This window comes from Haliaeetus albicilla, chromosome 7, assembly GCF_947461875.1.
Source record: "Haliaeetus albicilla chromosome 7, bHalAlb1.1, whole genome shotgun sequence".
Taxonomy (NCBI): domain Eukaryota; kingdom Metazoa; phylum Chordata; class Aves; order Accipitriformes; family Accipitridae; genus Haliaeetus; species Haliaeetus albicilla.
Genome location: NC_091489.1, coordinates 867,492 through 891,290, shown reverse-complemented (window position 1 = coordinate 891,290; position 23,799 = coordinate 867,492). Strand labels below are relative to the sequence as shown.

The following is a 23,799-nucleotide window of genomic DNA, read 5'->3' as shown; positions in this document are numbered from 1 at the left end:
TAAATCTCATTTCCTAGGTATCATCTGCTTGAACTAGGCAAGTCAGCTCTAAGACTGTTAGGAAACTATGAAGCCAGGAACACTTCTGCAACCTACAAAGCTGATCTGACTTCTCTGGAAGATGAGGCAAATATCACAGCCTGCATGACCGAGTCAAGAAGTGCAATAGTTTGGTCAAAGGGAGTTCTCAAGCTCCCTCAAGCTGCCTTACAGCCTGTTTAACCCCATACACATCCCCTCAGAAGGGTTTCCTAGGTTTATGTGGTTATCCTTTACCAGGAATTCTCAAAAACACCTCATGATGTGAAAAGATGTTACACTTACTGGTGCTACCTTGGAGCTACAGTTTTTTAATACTCACAGACAGCTGACTAGGTATCAGCAACAAGAGTTATTACCATGTTGGTCACACTGGCAGCACAAGGCAGTTGTATGCCCAAATCCAGTGGGGGTTTTAATTCTGCAGAATAGCATGACTAATTGCTATTAAAACTGCAGTTAGTGTCCTATTAGATCACCATAGCTGAACAGAGAAACAGACAGTGAGGCCAGGCTGAGGTGTAGTGCTTCTGCATATCAGGAAGACAACAGGGATAACACTAGAACTCACATTCTAACCAGGGCCACCAAACCCTGAGTTGTGTTGACACGATAGCAAGTGAACTCACACAAGACCCAAGTGATGGAAGACCCAACTGTCCTGGGTTCAGCTGGGATAGAGTTAATTTTTACAGGAACCTGGGAGGTGGGGGGCATAGCCGGGGCAGCTGACCTGAACTGGCCAAGGAGCTATTCCATACCATGTGACATCATGCTCAGTATAAAAAGGGGGAGCGGGCCGGGGGGTGGGCTCTTCTTTTCGGTGGGGGAAGTGGCAGAGCGTCGGGTCCCGGGTGGTGAGCAGTTGCACTGTGCATCACTCTTTTTGTATACTTTTTCATTAGTACCGTTGTTGTTGTTGCAATTTCTTTGTGTTGTTCCAGTAAACTGCTTTTATCTCAACCCTCGAGGTTCCAGGTTTGGTTTTTTTTTTCTCTCCTCCGTCTTCCCCCCATCCCACCGGAGGGGGGCGGGAGGAGTGAGCGAGCGGCCGCGTGGTCCTTTGTTACCGGCTGGGCTGAAACCACGACAGTCCTTTTTGGCGCCCAACGTGGGGCTCGAAGGGTTGAGATAACGACAGATCTGGCCAGAGCGTGTTGAAACAAATTTGTCAGACGCATTTCTTATACTAGATAAATAGATGTTAGTCACAATGTTGATTCAGCTGTTTACATGGTGGCGTTTTGTAAGTTCTTATATGCTTTATGTATTGCCTGTAGTTGCGTATCTCATCTCTGGGAGAGTGATTGGGATTATCATTTTGCTGTACTGGGCAATGTCGACTTGTGAAATGATTACATCACTGGTCATGAGGTTAAGCTGTTATCTGTATGAGGCAGTGATATCATTTCCAGACTTTGGGCACCTTCTGTCGGATTTTATTGGTAATTACACCCAACCCATGGGGAAGTCAGGGGGGGATACTTCCCCCCATCCGTTCCCCTCCCTTTTCTCTTTCCAACTAATTACAACAGTTTTCGAGAATTTTGAATATCCTTGGGATGCGCAAGCCTGTGTGCTGTTAGTGCTATGCCTCCTGACTATGTTTCAGGTCTTGTCTAGGGCTACAAAGAGGCTCTTTAAGAGTACCACCCAGAGATCTGTCCCAAAGCTGGATATTCATGGGTGGCACGGCGTGTGGGAGGATGTGGGCAGGTATCTAGAGAACTTCTCACCTCCAGTGACTTGGAAGTTCACTCCCGAACAACTGCAGAACCCTCATGAAGTGATAGAATTTTTGAAAGGAAAATGCTGTGGCTATCCCAGAGACACACAACTCACTACACTGTGCTGGGCCCTGGCCGGTATCTACCAAACCCTGCTTGATACTATGCAGCACCCCCAGGGGGAAAAGGGGGAAAAGATGGAAAACAAGACAACATGTACCGTGGCTGCCCCAACCCCGACAACATGCACTGTGGCCGCCCCAACCCCGACAACATGCACCGTGGCCGCCCCTACCACGACAACAGGTAGCATGGCTGCCCCTACCCCGGTGACAGATACTGCCACTAAACCAGAGAACCAACCTGTGCCAGTATCAGTCGCCCCTGTACAGAAAAAGAAACACACAAAGAAATCAGTTCGCTCAGTGAGAGATGAAGATGAACCAGGGTCATCGCGAGAACAGGAGGAAGAGGCAGAACCTGAAATAATTACCCGATCTCTATCCCTGAGTGAGTTGCGTGACATGCGAAAAGATTTCAGCCGCCACCCAGGTGAGCACATTGTTACCTGGCTGCTCCGATGCTGGGATAATGGGGCTAGTAGTGTGGAATTAGAGGGTAAGGAAGCCAAGCAGTTGGGATCTCTGTCTAGAGAAGGGGGTATCGACAAGGCGATTGGGAGAAAAACACAAGTCCTCAGCCTCTGGAGGCGACTTCTGTTAGGTGTAAAGGAAAGATACCCTTTCAGGGATGAAGTTACATGTCACCAAGGCAAGTGGACCACCATGGAGAGAGGTATCCAGTACCTGAGGGAATTAGCCGTGCTGGAGGTGATTTATAATGATCCAGAAAATGCGCAGTCACCCACAGATCCAGATGAAGTCCAATGCACACAACCGATGTGGCGGAAGTTTCTACGAAGTGCACCACCAACCTATGCCAACTCATTGGCAGTAATGTCCTGGAAAGAAGGCTATGGACAAACGGTGGATGAATTGGCTGTCCAACTCCGGCAATATGAAGGAAGTCTCTCTTCCTCCCTACGGGCCTGTGTCTCAGCTGTAGAGGAATTGTCCCGAGAGTTCCAGCAATTCAAAGTAGATATGTCCTCCTCCTCACCTGTACAGGCCCGCATTGCAGTTATTGGGAGTAAGCGTTCCTCTGCCCAAGAGAGAGGAGAGAGAAAGTACACACGACGGGCTAACCTGTGGTTTTACCTGCGTGACCATGGAGAGGACATGAGGAAGTGGGATGGAAAACCTACCTCAGTCTTGGATTCACGGGTACGGGAGTTGCGAGAAAAAGCAACCAGAAAAGAAGATTCTTCTTGGAAAACTGCTGCTCCAGTTTCCCGTGAGCAGTCCCCCGGGCGCAGTAGATGGGCCGATCTCATTTCTGATCCTCTTGAAGGGACTTCTGATTCACATGTGCAAAAAGTGGGTAACAGATATTCTAACCAGGATTAGAGGGGCCCTGCCTCCAGCCAGGTGGAGGAGAGGGACAACCGAGTCTACTGGACAGTGTGGATTCGATGGCCTGGCACGTCAGACCCACAGGAATATAAGGCTCTAGTAGACACTGGTGCACAATGTACCCTAATGCCATCAAGTTATAAAGGGGCAGAACCCATCTGTATCTCTGGTGTGACAGGGGGATCCCAAGAGCTAACCGTATTGGAAGCCGAAATGAGTCTAACCGGGAATGAGTGGCATAAACACCCCATTGCAACTGGCCCAGAGGCCCCGTGCATCCTTGGTATAGATTATCTCAGAAGGGGGTATTTCAAGGACCCAAAAGGGTACCGTTGGGCCTTTGGTATAGCTGCATTGGAGACGGAGGAGATTGAACAGCTGTCTACCCTGCCTGGCCTCTCCCAGGACCCTTCGGTTGTGGGGTTGCTGAAGGTTGAAGAACAACAGGTGCCAATTGCTACCACGACGGTGCACCGGCGGCAATATCGCACCAACCGAGACTCCCTGATCCCCATCCATAAGCTGATTTGCCAGTTGGAGAGCCAAGGAGTGATCAGCAAGACTCACTCACCCTTTAATAGTCCCATATGGCCCGTGCGGAAATCTAATGGGGATTGGAGACTAACAGTAGATTATCGTGGGCTGAATGAAGTCACGCCACCGCTGAGCGCTGCTGTGCCAGATATGTTAGAGCTTCAATATGAACTGGAATCAAAGACAGCTAAGTGGTATGCCACAATTGACATTGCTAATGCATTTTTCTCCATTCCTTTGGCAGCGGAGTGCAGACCACAGTTTGCTTTCACTTGGAGGGGTGTCCAGTACACCTGGAATCGACTGCCCCAGGGGTGGAAACACAGCCCCACTATTTGCCATGGACTGATCCAGACTGCACTAGAAAAAGGTGAAGCTCCAGAGCACCTGCAATATATTGATGACATCATCATATGGGGCAGCACGGCAGAAGAAGTTTTTGAGAAAGGGAAGAAAATAATCCAAATCCTTTTGAAGGCTGGCTTTGCCATAAAAGAAAGTAAGGTCAAGGGACCTGCGCAGGAAATCCAGTTCTTAGGAGTAAAATGGCAAGATGGGCGTCGTCAGATCCCTGCGGACGTGATCAACAAAATAGCAGCTATGTCCTCACCGACTAATAAAAAGGAAACACAGGCTTTCTTAGGTGTTGTGGGCTTTTGGAGAATGCATATTCCAAATTACAGTCAAATTGTAAGTCCTCTCTACCAAGTTACCCGGAAGAAGAACGATTTTAAATGGGGGCCTGAGCAACGACAAGCCTTTGAACAAATTAAGCGGGAGATTGTTCATGCAGTAGCTCTTGGGCCAGTCCGGACAGGACCAGATGTTAAAAATGTGCTCTACACTGCAGCTGGGGAGAATGGCCCTACCTGGAGCCTTTGGCAGAAAGCACCTGGAGAGACCCGAGGCCGACCCCTGGGGTTTTGGAGTCGGGGATATCGAGGATCCGAGGCTCGCTATACTCCAACTGAAAAAGAGATATTGGCAGCATATGAAGGAGTTCGAGCCGCTTCAGAAGTGGTTGGTACTGAAACACAGCTCTTCTTAGCACCCCGACTGCCAGTGCTGGGCTGGATGTTCAAAGGGAAAGTTTCCTCTACACATCACGCGACTGATGCCACGTGGAGTAAGTGGATTGCACTGATCACACAACGGGCTCGCATAGGACACCCCAGTCGCCCAGGAATTTTAGAAGTGATCACGGACTGGCCAGAAGACAAAGACTTTGGAATGTTGCCAGAGGAGGAGGTGACACGGGCTGAAGAGGCCCCGCTGTATAATAAACTGCCAGAAAATGAGAGGCAATATGCCCTGTTCACTGATGGGTCCTGTCGCATCGTGGGAAAACATCGGAGGTGGAAGGCTGCTGTATGGAGTCCTACACGACTAGTTGCAGAAACTGCTGAAGGAGAAGGTGAATCGAGTCAGTTTGCGGAGGTGAAAGCCATCCAGCTAGCATTAGATATTGCTGAAAGAGAAAAGTGGCCAGTGCTCTATCTCTATACTGACTCATGGATGGTGGCAAATGCCCTATGGGGGTGGCTACAGCAATGGAAGAAGGGCAACTGGCAACGCAGAGGTAAACCCATTTGGGCTGCCGCACTGTGGCAAGATATCGCTGTTCGGATAGAGAAGCTAGTGGTAAAAGTACGTCATGTAGATGCTCATGTACCCAAGAGTCGGGCCACTGAAGAACATCAAAACAATCAGCAGGCAGATCAGGCCGCCAAGATTGAAGTGTCTCAGGTGGACCTGGACTGGCAACGTAGGGGTGAGCTATTTATGGCTCGGTGGGCCCACGATACCTCAGGCCATCAGGGGAGAGATGCAACATATAGATGGGCTCGAGATCGAGGGGTGGACTTGACCATGGACACTATCGCACAGGTCATCCACGAATGTGAAACATGTGCCGCAATTAAGCAAGCCAAGCGGCAAAAACCCCTGTCGCATGGGGGGCGATGGCTGAAATATAAACAGTGGGAGGCCTGGCAGATTGACTATATCACACTCCCACGAACACGCCAAGGCAAGTGCCATGTGCTTACAATGGTGGAAGCAACCACTGGATGGCTGGAAACATACCCTGTGTCCCATGCCACTGCCCAGAACACTATTCTGGGCCTTGAAGAGAAAATTTTATGGCAACACGGCACCCCAGAAAGAATCGAGTCGGACAACGGGACTCACTTCCGAAACAACCTCGTAGATACCTGGGCCAAAGAACACGGCATTGAGTGGGTATATCACATCCCTTATCACGCACCGGCCTCCGGAAAAATCGAACGATACAACGGACTGCTGAAAACTACATTGAGAGCGATGGGGGGTGGGACTTTCAAACATTGGGATACACATTTAACAAAAGCCACCTGGTTAGTTAATACTAGAGGATCCGCCAATCGGGCTGGCCCCGCCCAACCAAGACTTCCACATACTGTAGAAGGCGATAAAGTCCCTGTAGTGCGCATGAGGAGTATGTTAGGAAAGACAGTCTGGGTTAGTCCTCCCTCAAGCAGAGGCAAACCCATTCAAGGGGTTGTTTTTGCTCAGGGACCTGGGTACACCTGGTGGGTGATGCAGAAGGATGGGGAAGTTCGATGTGTACCTCAGGGAGATTTGATTTTGGGAGAGAATAGCCAGTGAATTGGGCTGTATGATACCTAACTGCTAAATACCCTGCCAATGCATGTCATTGTATCTATAGTGTCTATATGCCATATCAAGGGTATTACTGTAAGAATTACCCAAATGACTGCGGGATGGACTTTGAAACTAAGCCAAGTACAACAGCGACAGAACTTGAACTGACACCCAGCAATTTCCTCAAGATCAACATCCTCGACCTGCAGAACAAGGGCGTGAGTTGCACCAAATGTACTAGCCACAAGTTCCAGAGGCAGCATACAACGACCCACCATCTCACACCATCTCTCTTATCCTGAAGAACTGTTACAACAGATGGAGCCCCAAAGTCATGGACTAAATAAAATCAATGGACACATTAGAGGAATAGCCCATACGCTAAAGGAATACCATTCGCGTGTGTGTGTGTGTGCGGGGGGACGACGGGGACGGACGCAAGTCCATATACTTATATATATAAGACAAGGAAGTGGTAGTGGTCGATTGGAAAATGTAAGATCTGGGCATGATGTAGATGGTATAGAATAAGGGGTGGATAATGTCCTGGGTTCAGCTGGGATAGAGTTAATTTTTACAGGAACCTGGGAGGTGGGGGGCATAGCCGGGGCAGCTGACCTGAACTGGCCAAGGAGCTATTCCATACCATGTGACATCATGCTCAGTATAAAAAGGGGGAGCGGGCCGGGGGGTGGGCTCTTCTTTTCGGTGGGGGAAGTGGCAGAGCGTCGGGTCCCGGGTGGTGAGCAGTTGCACTGTGCATCACTCTTTTTGTATACTTTTTCATTAGTACCGTTGTTGTTGTTGCAATTTCTTTGTGTTGTTCCAGTAAACTGCTTTTATCTCAACCCTCGAGGTTCCAGGTTTGGTTTTTTTTTTCTCTCCTCCGTCTTCCCCCCATCCCACCGGAGGGGGGCGGGAGGAGTGAGCGAGCGGCCGCGTGGTCCTTTGTTACCGGCTGGGCTGAAACCACGACACCAACAAACACAAGCTTTCAGCACTGCTTTGGTCAAGCTCTACTTACATAAGCTATGGAGACAATACACTTGCAAAGATTGCTTTAAAAAGAGTGGAATGAGAAGTGGCAGCTTTCTATGAAGTGTTATCAAGGCATGAATTGCAGCAAAAGACTTCTGTGGAAGAGTTTTGCATCCTCCATTTCATACGAGCTTCTCATTAGCTGTAGGGAGCAAAGCCTCCATATTCCCTGTCCCCACATTAACTCCCTCCTGGAGGTCTTTCTTACCTACTATTAGTTGATAGTGCAAGAACTTAGTCCTATTTCACAGAAGATGAGGCACAGCTAGGCTGAAGGAGAAACTCATGAGTACAGACTGGACCAACTACAAATTGAACAAACGCATCAAGTTTTTAATTCTGCAGGCTAGGTTCTTTTAACTCCTGTTCTTGATACTGTCCACTGCTCAGCATGCCCTCAAGACACAGCTTAATCTTGACCAGAAGTCCAGCAACACATGCCTTAAATAGCACCTACTGTTCTGTGAACAATAAGGCAAGATCATTAACAATGCAAAGCAGAAAATTGCCATCTTCACTGCAGAAGAGTCAGTGACCTTCATAATATCTTTTCCAGACTGCACAAAGATCTCTTGCCTCTAGCAGCTCCTTATTTGGAACTCTACCAAACAAAAGCAAACACAAAAACCAGGGTTTTCTTATCTGTTTATGTAGAACTACTCCAGCAGTTCATTCCTGTGCTCCAGGGGAGGAAAGCGTTCCTTTTAGGATTTAGATGAAGCTTTATTCTTCCCCAATACTGTCACTTCCAGGAAGGTTCATTGTTTCTGGCTAGCATTCAGAGTGTTTTCATAGTGTTACTCTGACAACTTCGCAGAACTTGCATAAGAGGACTTCAAACTTCATACCCCAAGGGAAGAAAACAGCTGACTCTGCCATTTCTACATTCTACCCTCTTTTAAGTATGCTGACTGAAATACTTTGGGCTACACCCACATCATTAGAAGTGTTCCCATTTCATTTCCTGTGTCTGAAAGTACTTGGCATTCTTGCCCCCTCCCTTTTCAGGGAGATGCCATGACCACCTATCTGCTAAACATGCACGGGTTTAGGAAGTTAGGATCACTATCAGGGCCTAGAGCAATTCTAGAGCTGATCCCTCCACAGATGCAGAAGAGCTTTGCTATAATGGAGATAATGTCATTTCTCATCACAACAATTAAGTTTGGCCAAGCACACAAAGTATGAATACATTGCTAGACAGTTTTGTTTCAGACACTGCCCAATCCATTATTGGTTTCATTAGTAAAGCAAATAGACCTAAACCCAACCCTGTTCATAGTAAAACTAGACAGATGTTTTATTTTACTATATTCATATCCATACATCAAGCGAGCCTTCCCCTTACTGCTCTCTAGTAACTTAAACCCTTCTTCAGGAGGCCCACTTCATCTTGCCTGCGTTGCTTAAACCCTTCTTCAGGAGCCCCACTTCATCTTGCCTGTGTCGCTCCCTCACCTGAAGGGGTATCAGCACCTACTTAAACAGCCTCGAGGGACCTACAGTGCCTGGCACTATCTTAAAACAAGTGTAATCTAGATTAGCCTATAGTATCTTAGAGGGAAAGATCGCCTCCAGAGGTAGATTTTTGCTATGAAAGTAGTTGATTGTTTGGGCATGCTGTTGAGAAGCCTGAGATGATTTCAGCACTGAGACCCAGTTACTGGATCCAAGCATCGCTTTTCTTAACTGTACAGGTCTATATAGACTTTTGCTTTATCTGCTCTCCTCACTCCAAGAGTGCTTTAAGACCAACGCTGTCTTGTAGCTGCCTACACACACTGTTCTGAATTCTTCACCCTTTTCAGTCACAGCTCTTTCCCCTTATTATCCAGTTAAGCTGAAAAAAATGTAAGATACTTCTAGAGCCAAAGCAGTAGCAAATGCTAATTGGATATTCCAAGAAAGTTCACTCAGACAGCATGGCATGTCAAGCCAATATGAATCAAAAGTATCTTTCTTTTTTTGGTCTCAACCAAGCCTCAGAGTCCTGCCTTCAGAGTAGGCTCAGGAGTCCTAACTTAGTGCAACACGGAATTGATGTCATGCTGTAAGCGGGGCAGCTCAAATATGTGTTGACCCACCACACAAAAAGCTATGAATAGTAGATGCAAGTTGTTCCACATAAGACTTAAAATAGTACCTCAATGTATTCTCTGCCCTCTGATTTCCTTACACGCTCAGAAACAGTCAAGGTCAGAACTCTGACAGCCATGTACAAAAGCAACAAGCTAAAGGTCAGCTGAAATCAGGTCAACACTGTATTTGGTCCCACTGCAGACCAGTTTACAGCGAGAGTCACAGTTACGTTAGCAGAGAGCAACTACGACTGCCGTGGCTCCTCACAGCCCCGACCCAGCCGCAGGAGTTTTAGCAGCACCTTGAGCATTACCAGGAATAAGGTTCAAGCAGATTTCACAGGATTCAGCACTACAGACCCGCTGCTCAGAGTTACACCTGCACTATTAGCTTTTGTAGGATCACACACCGACTGTGCTCTTGTCTTAGGCACAATGGTCTCTCCCACTGCGCTGAAGATCCGAGGATGGCCTCGCACCAGAGCACATCTGGGTTTCCTTCCTAACAAGCTACAAAACTTATTTCCAGACTTTGTGCCTCGTTCAAGAGCCTGCAGCACCACATATTTCGCTTCACAAATGCCCCCTGAGGGGCACAGGGCCTGTGTTTGTCACCGGCAGCAATCCAGAATAGTCTCCATTCCAGCAGAACCTATTTTCAGCAGATAAAGTCACATCCTTCATTTAGGCATTCTCTACTTGGGAACCTGGCTGGGCTTTCAGTCTTCTGGCATTTCTACACCCACCTCAGCAGCCAACTAGCTACACCAAAACATTATATCACTTCTGTCCTTACAGGTGCCACACCTTCCACAGATTCCACTTAACTTTCAAAGAGCCATCAGTAGGAGAGAGAGAAAGGAGTTGGGAAGGAGCGGCCAGGCAGACCCAGCACAGTGACAGCAGGCACCGGCACTCGCTGCTGAGCCAGCCTTTCCCACTCGTGAAGGAACGCAGCCCGAAGGAGTGCCAGACCTGAGACTCCACGAGGCCGACGTGACGTTCTCCCCGAGTTTGAGATCGTCACCTTTGACGCGCCGGTCGCTCCCATCAGCACAGCTTCCCTTCCTGGCTCGGCTCTCCACGAGATCGCCGCCGGTGCCCCACGGCAGCGCCGCTCTCCCGCCTCGCCAGGACACCCGGCGAGGGACGGAGTCCCCCTCCCTCCCCGCCCCACCAGCTCGCTCCGGACCCCGGCTCACGAAACCCAGCGGCGCGACCGGGACGCGGCGGCCTCGCCCCACCCGGGGCTGCCTCCCCCGGCCGGCCTGCCGGGCTCCCGGGAGAGCCGGGTCCCCGGGCCAGGCACCGCCCGGGGTAGGTCTCGGCTCCGAGCCGCGCCGGGCACCGCCTGCCCGGAGCTCCCGCGGGCCACGTCACGCCGCGGGCGGCCGCGGCCGCGGCCCCGGCCCCACTCACCGCCCGGAGCGCCGCTCCCCCCGCCGCAGGTGAGTCTCACAGGCCCTAACCCTCACTTCCGCCTTTACCCGTTCCGCTTCCGGATCCTCCCACCCCTTCCGCTCCGAGCCCGCCGGCCACAGGCAGAGGCGCCTGCCAATCAGCGGCGCCCCGCCCCGCGAGGCGCTCCGCCCCCTCGAGGGGACGCACCGCCTCACGTGAGCCGGGCGGCGTGACGCCAGGGCGCGTCCGTCGCGGGGGACAATGGGAGTTGTAGTCCGGAGGGGGGGGAGACACACGACCGGCGAGTCCCCGGCGGGGACCGGGAAAGGGGGTCCCGGCGCGGGGGGCGAGCGGCGACACCGCGGGCAGGTCCCGCGCAGGAGCGGGGGAGCCGCGGGCAGAGACTCACCCGAAGCCGGGGCTGGAAAAATAGAGCCTTTATTTCCCGATGGGGCGGGGGATACGGGGGGGTAATGACCTAAACTACAGCCGCCGGAGAGCCGACAGCCGCGGAACCGGGCAGGAGCAACTGTGACACCCCCCCCTCCCTTGGAGACCCCGCCGAGCCCCGCACAAAATCCGCCGCCAGCCCCTCCCGGCCCCGGGGCGGGGCGGGGGGGCAGCGCTGCCCAGCCCCGGCCCACGGCCCCGGCCCCGGCCCCGGCCCCGGGTGCGGGGGGGGCCGGGAGGGGCAATCGGGCCCGGCCTGGTTGTAAAAAAAGACCCCGTGGGCAAAGAGTATAAAATCGTATCAAAATCCCTGCCGGTGTCAGGCCGGGGCGAGCGCTGCACCCTGGGGTGCCCCCGCGGGAGTGGGGCGGTGGGTGCGGGGTGCCCCCCACGCCGGGGGGGGGGGGGGCTCGGTCTGGCGGAGTCGGACCCGGTGACCGGGGCGAGGCCAGAGCTGGCATGTCCTGGGCAGCGAGGAGGGCGGTGGGCGAGGGTCCCCCAGGGAGAGGGTTCCCCAGGGAGAGGGTCCCCCAGGGAGAGGGTCTCCCACCGCCCCCCCGGGGTCCGCGGGGTCAGTGGGAGCTGGTGGAGCTGGAGCGGGGGTGCCGGTGGATACGGTGCTGACCGCCGGCCGAGCAGCCGGGGAAGGAGCGGGCAGAGCGGGGCGGCAGCGAGAGGGGCTGTGAGTCCGAGCCCCGGCGGGGGTCAGGGCTGGGGGTGTCCCCCCGCGGCAGGCAGGGTCCCTCGGCGCCCACCCAGGGGTGGACGGCGGGGCTGGCGGCGGCGTGGGCCGAGCGGCTGCGGACGGGGCAGCGTTTGGCCGGGGGGCTGGCAGAGGGGGAGCTGCGGGAGCTGGGGGGCGCGGGCGGGGGCGAGGGGGGCACGGGGGCGGAGGGCGGCGAAGGCCGAGGGGGCGGCGAGGCGGCCGCGGGCAGGCGGTGGGGGCAAGCGGGGGGCTGCGGGCCGCCCAGGCGGCCCTGGAGCAACTCCATCATGCGCTGCAGCTCCCGGCTGAGGTGGGAAACCTCCTGGTTGAGGTGGTTGATCTGGAAGGGGAGGGAGAGCGGTGAGCACCGGTGGATGCCCCTGCTCAAGCCCCCCCAGCCCCGGCCCCCGCCGCACCTCCTGGTTGAGCCTCCTGATATTCTGCTTTATCTCCTCTGCTTCCATCGCCAGGGCCGGCCCACCCACATCGGTCCCTGCCGGGGAAGACACAGCCGGTGGCGGAGGCCTCCCCGAGCCCCCCGGGCCCGCAGCCAGCGCCCCTGGCCGTGCCCAGCGGCTGCTGGAGGTACCTGACGTGGGGGAGTCCCTGGCCGCGCTCTGCAGCGGGGGGTCCACGTTGAAGCAGAAGGTTTGTGGCTCTGAGGTCCCACCATTGTCTTCAATCCCATCCACCACTCTAGGGCAGGGAGGGGGTGAGGGCTGGCAAACATCACCCCCTCGCCCCTCCGCCACCATTCCCAGTGGCCTCCTGGGGCCCCACGCAGCCCGGCCGGCACAAACCCGCAGCAGCGGGATGAGCCACTGGCACGTCCCAGCCTTACCTGGGGCTGAGGTCCGGGGGGCCATAGGCATGCAGGGAGGGGATGAGGAGCTTGGCTGGCCTCCTGCCCACACCGCCCTCCTGCTCTGGGAGCCGGGGGTCCCTCCGGCACTGCGGAGAGGGGCTGCGGCCCCGGCTGCAGCGGGCAGGGGAGCGGCAGTTGCGCCTCAGGGCTGAGATCTGGCACAGCTCATCGCCCAGGAGGCTGCTCAGGGAGCCATGGCGCGCCGGGCTGCTCAGCTGGGGCAGCAGCAGCTTGCGGCGGGTGATGGTGGCGGGCGAGTTTTGGAAGACCTCGTCGGACTCCTCCTCATCCTCCACGATGGAGGGAAGGGGCTTCTCTGGGGCGGCACCGCTTTCCGGACGAGGCTGTGGGTGGGCACGGGGATAAGGTCAGGGCTGGTCCCCGCACAGGTGCCAAGGCCAGACACGGCCACCCCTAGCCCATCTTCCCCCCGGCTCGCCCCTGGCGTGGCACAAACCTGCGGTGCCTGCGACAGCCGTGGGGACCGGGAGTAGCGGCAGAGCCCCTGGGGGGAGAGCAGACGACACCGGCTCAGTGGCACGCGGGACACCTGCACGGCTCCACAGGGACCAGCCACAGGCAGACACGGTGCTGGGCATGTGCCCACCCACTCCCCACGTCGGCATGCAGCCCTCCCAGACTCTCGTCCCCCCTGGATAACCAAACCTCCCCCAGCCCCGTGCATCAGCCCCGTCCCCGTCAGCCCCAGCACTGGCCTCTGCAGCCCCTCGCCTGCTCTCCTTCCTCTGCTGCTGCCATGACACTGATGAGCTGCCCAATCTTGGCCTGCATGTCCCGAGCCAGAGCCAAGGCTGCACCCCAAATCCCAGCCCCGGCTCAGCCATCAGAGCATCAGCTCCCCCAGGAGCATGCCGCTGGCCAGGGGAGGGTGCACAGGGATTCTGCAGGACCCAGCAAGCTCTGTTTGCATCCTCCACCCTTGGTTTATTTATACCTCTCCTGGGTGATGGCCACGTCGGGTTGTGGTAGGGCAATCAGGGATCTAGAGAGCGACCTCCTACCCCAGCTCTACAGGGCCTGGGGGCAGTGAGTGCTGGGGGGAGATGCTCTGGAGGAGCCCCCAGCCGCTCAGTGCCAGCACAGAGCCAGCAGCAGAGACGGGGGAGGAAAAGCGCTGCAGAGCTATTTCTACAGCAGAACAGCCCCCCAGCTGCCGGAGTCGGCAGCATGACTAAACCCGGCAGCCCCCGGTGCTGCTTCCTGCGCACTGGGGGGGGGCCGTGCCCCAGCTGCCTGTCCTGCATTGCCCCCCCAGTCCCCTCCACCCCCCATTTCCAAGCCTTCCACCCGCCTCAGCCTCCTGCATTGCCAATGCTCTTGCTTCCAGTCCCCTGGGTTGCGCAGAGCCGCGAGGAGCTGGGACGGGACATACCTGCACGGTTGGGGTGGCACAGCCGCAGCCCCTGCCCCGGCCTCGGAGCCTGGGGACCGCGAGCAGGGAGCGGACAAACTCCCCTTCTGCGGCCATGCGGAGCCCCAGCCCTGCTCTGGTCTCCAGGGCCACAAGGACGGGAAGGGGCCTGCGAGGGAGGACACGCACCCACCTCCATCTCGCTGCCCTCCCGCAGGTTGAAGGTCAGGTCCTGGTGGATGCCCACCGTGAACTTGCTGGCGTACTCGGGGTAGAGCTGCAGCACCTCGCAGAGCCCCCGCAGCCCGATGTACTGCAGGTCGCAGTAGGTCAGCGCCTTCACATCCGCGTTGGTCTTGACCACCTGGTCCGTGCTGCACAGGTCGGCTCCGATCAAATCCCCTTTGCCTGCAGGAGGGGACCGGCGTGGGCTAGCAGCACGAGCCCCGGGCCCCTCACCCGGCCGGGCAGCAGAAGGGGCTGGGGGAGAGCCCACACCGCCTGCCCTCACCCAGGATGGCCAGGACCACGTTGTCCTTCAGCACCTCGAGGGAGCCGGAGCAGACGAAGTAGTTGGCCTGCAGCGCATCGCCCTGGCGCAGCAGGTACTCCCCCGGGGCGCAGAACGAGGTCTTGATGTGGAGCGAGAGGGAGCGGAGGCAGCCCCGGCTGGCCGTCTCGAAGACGGGCAGCTGCAAGATGTCCTTGTTGAGGTGCATGGCCACGTCCGCCCGCAGCTCATCGGGGAAGTCATGCAGCAGCTGGGGAGAGCGCAACCAGGTTGCTGGGGTGCGGGTGGTGGGGAGCAGCTTTCCCCGCAGCCTGACAGCCCCAGGGGACGGATCCCCCTCCAGAGAGGAGCATCTCGCCACTCAGCTGCCCTGGCTGCCTCGGCAGAGCCCAGCAGTCCCAGCTGGCAAATGCAGGACAGCTCTGGCTGTGGCGACGGGCTGCCTCTGCTCCACGTGCCTGAACCGTTCCCTGTGCTGGCAGGAATGTGCCCCAGACCTGGCACGTAGCTCTGTTCCCTCCAGCAACAGAGCATGGACATGTGCACATCTGCACAGGCGCACGCTTGCGCACACATACATACACACACACTTGCACTCTCATAGCTGGCCCTGCCAACCCCATCGCCCCCACGCTGGGTGCAGGACGGGGGGGTTGGAGGTGGGCTGCCCCAGCCCGGCCGACACCTCCTACCTCGTTAGCATCGATGCCGTTGTTCACCGACCAGGTGGTCTGGAAGTACTCCAGCAGCCTCTGCTTGAGCTGCTGGGGCAGGCGGTGGACGCGGATGAAGTCCTTGAGGTCCTTCATGCGAGTGTGGTAGAGTGAGCGGCGGGAGTACATGCGCTGGATGATGGCCGTGACGTTGCCGAAGACGACGGCGTGCATCAGTGCTGGGGGCCGGGAGGGCAGCGTCAGACCCGCCGAGAGGCCGGCCGGGTGGGGGCTGCGGCGTACGGGGGCCCAGGCAGGGTCTGGGCTCTGCCCCCGCCAACAACGCAGGGGCGAGGGGTGCAGCACGGGGGGCTTCTCCCCTGACACCAGCCCCAGGGCTGTCCCACAGGGCACATGTGTTCATCGCCTCCCCCCAGTGCCCTGCCCTGCCCGGCTACCTGATGCACCCACTGCTCCGGCAGCCGGAGATGAAGCCCCCCGAGCCCTGCCCCACTCCCCGCCTCACCCCCAATGAGCATGGTGCAGATGGAGAAGATCTTCTCGGCGTCGGTGTTGGCGCAGACGTTGCCGAAGCCCACGCTGGTCAGGCTGCTGAGGGTGAAGTAGAGGGAGGCGATGTAGGCGCTGCGGATGGAGGGGCCCCCCACTGAGTTGTTGATGTAGGGAGCCTCCAGCCTCTTGCCCAGCTCGTGCAGCCAGCCTGCCAAGCACAGCCAGGGGTTAGCACTTGCCGAGGGGCCTGGTGCCCAGCGCAGCTCCCGTCGCTGCCCCAGCCTCGCTTCGCAGGCAGGAGCCAGCCAGAAGGGCTGTAGCCCCCTCCACTGCCCACCCCATGGGACTCCCCTCTGCCCGCTCCCTCCTGCCAGCAGCACGCAGCGGCACGGCGGGGGGAGCCAGGCGTCCCGAGCGTGCCCCCGCCCCGCGCAGCCCCTGCATGCAGGCAGCCCCGCTCACCGATGTCCCAGGTCTGGGGGTCGTTGCTCTCCATCTCCTTGCGGCCGATGACGTACCAGATGCATGCCATCCAGTGGGCCAGCAGCGCGAACATGGACATGAGCAGGGTGAGCACCATGGCGCTGTACTGCGAGTAGCGGTCCAGCTTCTGCAGCAGCCGCAGCAGCCGCAGCAGCCGCACTGTCTTCAGCAGGTGAACCAGCGAGGTCTGGGGAGCGGGGCAGGCGAGTGAACCCAGCGGAGCTGCAGGCAGGGGCGGGAAGGGACACCCCCCCACACTTTCCCCCAGGGCAGGGACCTTTACCCCTCCCCACAGCTGCCAGCAGGATCGTGGGCTATGGGGCCAGCTGGGAAGAGCTCATCCCCAAGCAGCCTTCCACCACCGTGCCCAGCAGGCAGCCCAGGCCACAGTTCGTCAGGGCACCAGATCACCTTGGGAGATTTGGGGTGCTGGAGAGGGGGAGGGAGGTGACTGGTGGGAGGGGGAGCAGGAAGCAGTGGCTTTGCTAGCAGAGGCTGCGATTAGTGATGCTGTGCTGGCAGAAAGCTGATCTAATCTATTTGCGAGGGGAAGTCTCAGCAAGATGCTGCACCTTGCCTGCAGAGATCTTGGACAGAGAGAGACAGAGATGCCCTGGCTTAGGCAGGTGGGCTTGGACATGCAGCAATGCTGAGTGCCCCAGGGCCTCCCACCTCGCACAAAGCTCCTGTCTCATCCTTCTGCCTCCTGCCAGCGCTGCACCAGGCACCTCGCAGGAGCCCAGCGCCGTTGGACAGGCAGGGGCAGTGGGCAGAGGCTGTGCCAGAGCAGATGCTGGGGTCAGACCCCACCAAGGTGGGCTGGTACAGAGTTGCCCCCTGGGTGGCTCGGCTCTGCTCACCTCCCCGCTGCCCAGAGGGTCCCTGCCAGGGCTGCCCGTCCTGCCAGCCACAGCTCTACGCCCCCAGCTTGCCTGGCCCTGGCAGAGGCAGCGGCAGCAATGGCCCTTGCGGCCGCGGCCCCAGGAACGTGCCCCTGCCTCGGACACGGTTGTTTTCCTGCTGGGCAGCATCACCGGGGCGTGAGCGGAGCCAGGTTTGGCTAAGGGGGGCAGCCCCAGGTGCCCTTGTCCTCCCCACATGCTGCTCTGCCTCCAATAAGCATAATTACAGTCTCTGCGCTCGCCTCCCTTCTCCCCTCCCTGCCCTATTAGCTGAGGATGGGAAGGGGCTGGTGCCAGCAGTGCACTTGCGCAGCCCATCGCACCCGCTGGTCTGCGGGGCCCTCGGGAGCCCAGGGATGCTCAGACTGGGACCTGCCTTCGTCACCGGCGTGTGCCCTCTTGTGCCTGCACACATGGTCACCCCCGTGCAAGAGCGGGCAACGTGCAAGCGCCCCTCGCTGCGACGGGGTGCGTGTGCGTGCACAAGGTATTTGCACGCAGATGTGGAGCTGCTCTGTACAGAGCACAGGCGTGCTGGGTGCAGGGCGGGTGCCTGCCTGCAGCTCCTGGAGCGGTGCCTTGGCAGTTACTGTCGTTTGTGGCAGCCTCTGGTTAAATTAAGATGCGTGGGAGGCTTCCCGCTATAGCTGCCATCGCTGCTTCCCCTCTCTGCCCGCGCCGCTCCCAGACAGGCGCGCGAGGAGCGGATCCCTGCGAAAGGGGCCACCTCCCCCCCGCTGCCCCCGCGCGCGGTGCGAGCGGCACTCACCACGGTCACGTTGAAGACGTAGAGCAGATCGAAGGGCAGAGCGGCGATCAGATCCACGAAGAACCAGGTGGCCACGTAATGGATGCAGATGGAGCGGGGGTCGTACACCACCTGGCCCGACTGGCTCACGTATGTCGTCCGGAAATTCAGGATGATGTCTGCCCCGGGGAGAGCAGGACCAGCCCTCACCGCCCCCGCCACAGCCAGGGGAGCTGGGCCGGGGTCCGCGGTCAAGCTGGGTCCCACTCCCGGGGTGCTCAGCACCAGCAGCAGGGGCAAAGCGATGCCAGCTCCCCTCTCCATCACCCCTCAGGTCTGCTTTTCTGGCCGCATCCCTGCCCCACCCAGCCACGTCCCCCGTCCCAAATGGGCGCTCGGCCCCAGGCACCGACCTACCCAGGATGAAGAGCATCTCCACGGCAATGTCACTGACGATGGTGCTGCGGGCGGCCGAGAGGCTGTCCTCCGTGCCCGTGAAGCAGACGTTGTAGGGGACAGTGACAGCCACATAGAAGGTGGCCAGCAGGATCAGCCAGTCCCAGAGGGCCTTGAAGATGCTGTAGTGGAGCAGGATGAAGCGGGACTTCTGCACCGAGGCCACTTTGTACTCGGGAATGGACGGCTTGTTCTCAAACACGTTCTAGGGGAGCAAGCGGCAGGGTGGCACACAGATGGTGCAGGGGCCATCCCGTGCAAGGGGTGGAGGCCATCGCAGCTCCCACCCCCTGAGTCCTGCCAGCCTGGCTGACAGCCCCAATGCCAGGGTGAAGGACACACTTGTCCAATGGGGCACATGGGTTGCACTGAGGTCACCCTCAGAGATGGGCACAGAATGCCTGATTACGGCACATAAATTAACGCTATGCTAATGCTATTAACAGTAATCCACTGGCACTGCCAGCTGCTGCCCAGAACCATCTCAGGTGCCAATTCGCGTGCTGGGGCAGAGCTACCCTCATGCTCTGCAGGGACACGGTGCTGCTGGAGAGCAGCGAGAGACCAGCCTGGGCGACGGGAGAGCTGGGTCCATCCCACCCAAGCCCCCAAAATTCAAGACTGGCACACCAAAACCCTTTGCCTGCTTGCCAGCTCTGGGCCCCTGGCCGCTCTCGGCCGGTGGCTGACCACCGCCCTGGCTCCACGTCTGCAGGCAGTGCCCGTTGCTGAGCCCATGCCCAGGGACCCTGCACTGGGGCACCGCAGCCATGCGAATGGGCTGGCACAGAGACAACACTGGTCCCTGCTGCTGCTGGAAGCCCCGCTGCTCTCGCACCCATGGCTGCCGCAGCCTGGTAACAGCGCTCCCCAGGGCCGGCACGGCTGTGCTGCGAGCGAGCGGCTGGGTTTTCCTGACAGCTAATGTGTGAGGAGAGACACAGCCCTGTGAGAGCTGCCAGAAGATCTGTTCTCCCTACGGCAAGCTCTGGGCACCCGCTCTTCTCTCTCCTGCTGCCAACGAACCACATTTGCAGCCTAGACCATGGTGCGGCTGCTGGGGATGGAGGGCATTTCAGTGCCTGGGGAGGCCAGTGAGGTGCGTGCATGGGAACAGCATCCTGGCAAGACCGGGCTTTGCTGTGGGGCTGATCCAGGAAAGCTGCAGCACTTCCAGCCTGCCTGCAGCCCCAGCCCGGGAGGCACCAGGTGAAGCTGAAGGCTCCCCCGGGTCCTTACGCGGTTGATTTTCATCTCGCCACGGTCCCTCCGGGCAAACTGGTTGCTAAGCCGGTGCAGCACTGTCCGGCCCTGCCTCCGCGCTGCCCGCAGGTGTGAGCTCCCGGGCTTCTTGCTCCTCTGCCTCTCTGCAGCGGATGAGACATGCTGGGTTAGTGGGACCGCTGTACCACAGAGCAGGGGCTGCTTTGGGGACCCCTCCTTGCACGGGTGCACAAAGGTGGGCAGGACCCAGCATGGAATGGGGAGCCCCTTTGCCATGTGCCCACTGTGCACACCGCTCCCCAAATCCCATCCCCATCCCACAGCCATGGCTCACCCTCCTTCTTGTCACTCGGATGGCTCCTGCCCCGACTCTCTGTGATGTCCTTGAAGGAGAAGAGGAAGAGCACCACCTCCCCCTTCTCGTTCTTGATGGGCATAATGTCCAGCAGACACCAGAAGGCAGCTCCTGCGTGAAAAAGAGGGGTGGTGAAGGCGGGACAGTCCCCCCAGCTGCTCGGCGGCTTCACCCCAGGGCCGGCACGGGGCCAAGTCCCAGCTGGAGCCGCGGACAGGGACCCAGCCCCATGCACCACTCACCACCCTTCTTGTAGAAGCAGACCTCGGTCTGGTACTCCTGCCTGCCGTCCAGCACCTTCTCGATGCGCTGCAGGACGGGCTCGCTGGTCTCGGCCCCATAGAGGAAGCGGCAGCTGCAGTTCTTCTGCATGACCTCGGTGCGGGCGAAGCCGGTGAGGTCGCAGAAGCCGTCAGAGCAGTAGACGATGGGGAAGCCGCGGCGGACCTGCGCGTTGGCCAGGATGAAGTTGCTGTCTGAAAAGAGATGCAGCCACCCCTGAGGGCTCAGGGCCACCCTGGGGGGCACAAAGGGCAGGTCAGCCCTCCTGAATCCCCATGGCTCCCTCTGGGAAGTGGAGCCAGGTCTGTCCAGCTGCCAGCTGCCCCCAGAACTCGCTCATCCCCTGCCCTGCTGCCCCCAAGGCCCCGTCCCGAGCAGGACCCCAGGCCCATGCACTGGAAGGGCAAGGAGCCCAGATCCAGCTCCCGGCTCCCACCACCAGAGACGCGATCCCAAGCGAGGCAATTCATGCCTCCCCCTCGCCATCTGCCGCTCCCACCTCCCCCCGGGGCTCAGGCAGCTTAGCGGAAGCAGCGGCAAACCCAGCCAGGCACTGGCAGCCCAGAGGCGTCGAGCTGCGGTGCTGGGACCTCCAGCCCCAGGCGCAGCATCGTGGTGGCACCTGCCGAGAGGGTGGGAGAAAAGCCGTGAGCCTGGGGTGAGTCGAGAGCCCATGCTGAGCTGGGACAAGCCAGAGGTGAAGGGGAAATGCAGTGTCCTTGGTCTGTCACATTGCAGAGCTTCCCCAGCATCACCCCTGCCCTGGCAGAGGAAAGCCCTTGCCAGCCCCATGCCCTGCCCAGATGCAGAGGGGATACTTTCACCCTGCAACACCCCAGCCACCGGCCAGGCAGGGGCTCTGCCCCCGGGGCCACAGCAGCTCCTTGCCGCAGGCTCTGCGCCAGCGGGACAGATGGCCTCGTGCTAAAAGGGTGCCAAGGAAGCGGGGTGTGCGGCTGGCGTGGGCTGTGTTTGCACCCAGCAAGGGCAGAGCAGGGTGTCCCCAGCCCTGACACGCTCTACAGCCTGCGGGTCCCCAGCCCAGCACCCCCGCACCCCCACAGCCCAGGCACCAGGAGCAGGCAGATGTGGTCTGCCCCCTCCCACAGCAAAGGAGGGGAGCCCGCAGCAGATTACAGCACCCGTGCACCAAGAGCAGAGGCATGCCAGGGCAGCGCGGGCAGGGCAAGGGCAGAGGAGGTTGCAGGAAGGAAGGGATGGCAGCCACAGGCAGCCCTGGTGTGATGGGGGTGCAGCGGGGCCACCACAGCACAGCTCAGCCCAGGATTAGCTTGGAGAAGCAAAAATAGCTTGAAGCTGTGACTAAGGCCAGATTTTGGCTCTGGGGAGCCAGGATTACAGCGTTGTCCAGGATATGTTATTAGAAAAGAAAAAAAGGGCTTGCATTTGGGAGCAGCTTTGCTGAGCAGGGGGACACGGCCCTGGGGAGCTCAGTAGCCCCCTGCCACGGTGGCCAGCTTGCCTGGATGGGCACCCTTGGGCCCAGCGGGCAGCAGCTGCCTGGGAGAGGCAGGGTTAACTCGCACGGCTATCACTGCGGCTAAAGCCCCTCTCCATGGCAGATAAAGCTGATAAGAGACACATCAAACCTGAAAAGCCGGACACTGTTTAAAAGTGCCTGGAAGGCGGGTTGGTGAAGCTGTGAAGCTGAAGGCAGGATGCTGCCAGGGTGCTGTGGGGCAAATCCTGTCTCCCCGGGGCAAATTCCCAGGGTTTTGTGTCGGGGTGTTGCAGGCAGCTCCCCTGGGGACCCTTCTCCTCAGAGAGCCAGATCCAGCCCTGGGGAGCCTCTGCCCCTGCGGAGGGACAGTCATAGGATCACCAGCGCGAGGCACATGTGGCTCTGCCTTGGCACCTCTGGGCACAGCTCCATCTGAACTGGGAAAGGCTCAGGGGGCTGGCTGCCTCGTTACGCATTACAGTCTCAAAGGTACCATCCCAAATGAGAGCTCCTATAGGCAAATGACACCCTGTGTCATCTGGGATGCTCCGCATCACACCAGGCCAGGAGCCAGCCCAACATCGCAGCCAAGACATGCCCCAGGCATGCTCTTGGTGCCCTGATGGTGCCGTGGGAGGTGGCTGCAGGCTCCCAGTGCCGTCTTCCTGCCAGTCCCTCCCAGCAAGGTGAGATACATCCAGCCCCGCAGGCAGCTGGCCTGGGAGGCCCCTGCTCCAGGTGATTTTGGGGAGGCCTGGGGTCAGCCCTGAACACAGCCCATCCCTGGGTGACTGCACGGTCCCAGCGGTGCTGGGAACTGGCACGTGGCACCCCGGCATGATCCCCTTCCCAACATGCCGGGGTTTGAATCCACCCTGGCCCCAGCACATGGACATGGAGGGGAGCCCAGCTCCCGGCGATGTGCCAGCAGCACCTCCAGCCCCGGGAATTGGCCCCAAAATGGACGGTGCTGGGACAGCACAGGCCCCGCTCCCGCCCCTGCCAAAACACCCCGCCACCGGTACCCGCCTTGCCCAGGCACGTAACCCCAAGCCAGCGGGCGCTTTGCTCACGGGGGGCTCAGGCAGGGCTGGCCATGCAGCACCGGCGTTTCCCGAGGGCCCCGCGACGTCCGTCCCGGGGGGGGCTCCTCGGGGCAGCACCCCGACCCCCGCGCAGCGCGGGGTCACGCACAACCCACGCGTGCCCCCCGGGCCCGGCCACCGCTCGGGCACGGGACGGGCCAACGCCGGGGGGGCTCCCGGGGCAGCCCGGGCGGGGTGAGACCGGCCGGGCCCCCCCCACACCGGCCCCCCCGCCCCACGCCCGGCCCCGGGTCCCGCGCGGCCCCTCCCGCCGCGCCCGGGCTCTGTCCCTGGTGCTGAGCGCGGCCGCGCCGGCACCGGCAGCGGGGACCGGGCAGCGGGGGGAGCGCCCCGGCCGCACGGCGGGGGCTGCCCGGGAACGCGGCGGGCGGGCGGCGGCACCGAGCCCGGCCGCGGCCACGGGGGTTTCCCGGGACAGCGCGGACGGACGGTGCGCGTCCCGCCGAGCCGCGGGGGCTGCGGGGCCGGGCCGAGCCCCGGCCCTCCCCGCCGCTTCCCGGGGCGGGGGCAGCGCCTCCCCCTGCCCGGGCCCCGCCGTGCCCAGCGCGGACCCTCCCCGCTCCCCGGTCCCCTCCGCCCCGGCCCTACGTGTGCCATCGAAGCGGGTGGCGATGGTGTCCAGGAAGGTGTTCTGCGGCGCCAGCAGCCCCTTCATCACCGGCATGGTCCCGCCGGGCCGCCCGCCGCGGGGCTGCGGCCGCGGGGCTGGGCTCCGCCGCCGCCCCGGGCCCCTCCGCAGGTGCGGCCCCGGCGCCGCGGGCTGATCCCGGCTCGGCTCG

General features: G+C 59.4%; 2 protein-coding genes across 4 annotated transcripts in view; both read right to left on the bottom strand.

Moving 5' to 3' along the window:
- Positions 1–11,843, bottom strand: part of RAB5C (RAB5C, member RAS oncogene family) — a 22,469-nt gene extending 10,626 nt beyond the window's left edge. Inside the window, exon 1 of one of the 2 annotated variants that reach the window (XM_069786302.1) lies at positions 10,951–11,843. In XM_069786302.1, the coding sequence (XP_069642403.1) occupies positions 10,951–11,843 (893 nt within the window). The remainder of the gene's footprint in view (positions 1–10,950) is intronic. The other variant, XM_069786303.1, reaches the window with a different exon arrangement.
- KCNH4 (potassium voltage-gated channel subfamily H member 4) lies at positions 11,355–23,799 on the bottom strand. Of its 2 annotated transcripts, XM_069786300.1 has the most exons (16): positions 23,609–23,799; positions 20,413–20,646; positions 20,150–20,281; positions 19,831–19,958; positions 18,553–18,796; positions 18,157–18,314; positions 16,465–16,672; positions 16,016–16,210; positions 15,529–15,728; positions 14,837–15,086; positions 14,519–14,733; positions 13,411–13,458; positions 12,930–13,297; positions 12,678–12,784; positions 12,505–12,581; positions 11,355–12,428 (listed from the first exon to the last, which is right to left on the bottom strand). In XM_069786300.1, exons 1-16 carry the CDS (start codon positions 23,682–23,684, stop codon positions 11,955–11,957), a joined length of 3,114 nt encoding a protein of 1,037 aa, XP_069642401.1. In that variant the 5' UTR covers positions 23,685–23,799; the 3' UTR covers positions 11,355–11,954. The 2 variants fall into 2 exon arrangements, with proteins under 2 accessions (XP_069642401.1, XP_069642402.1); XM_069786301.1 differs by lacking the exon at positions 23,609–23,799 and having other exon boundaries at positions 20,435–20,531.

What these genes read in the sequence shown, in the direction of transcription:
- KCNH4 (XM_069786300.1), bottom strand. Translation starts at nt 23,684, where the DNA reads ATGCCGGTGATGAAGGGGCTGCTGGCGCCGCAGAACACCTTCCTGGAC. An exon ending in ACGGCATCGATGCTAACGAG is followed by an intron (nt 15,087 to 15,528) that starts GTAGGAGGTGTC and finishes CGCTCTCCCCAG; the next exon opens with CTGCTGCATGACTTCCCCGA. An exon ending in GGGAGGGCAGCGAGATGGAG is followed by an intron (nt 13,459 to 14,518) that starts GTGGGTGCGTGT and finishes CTCTCCCCCCAG; the next exon opens with GGGCTCTGCCGCTACTCCCG.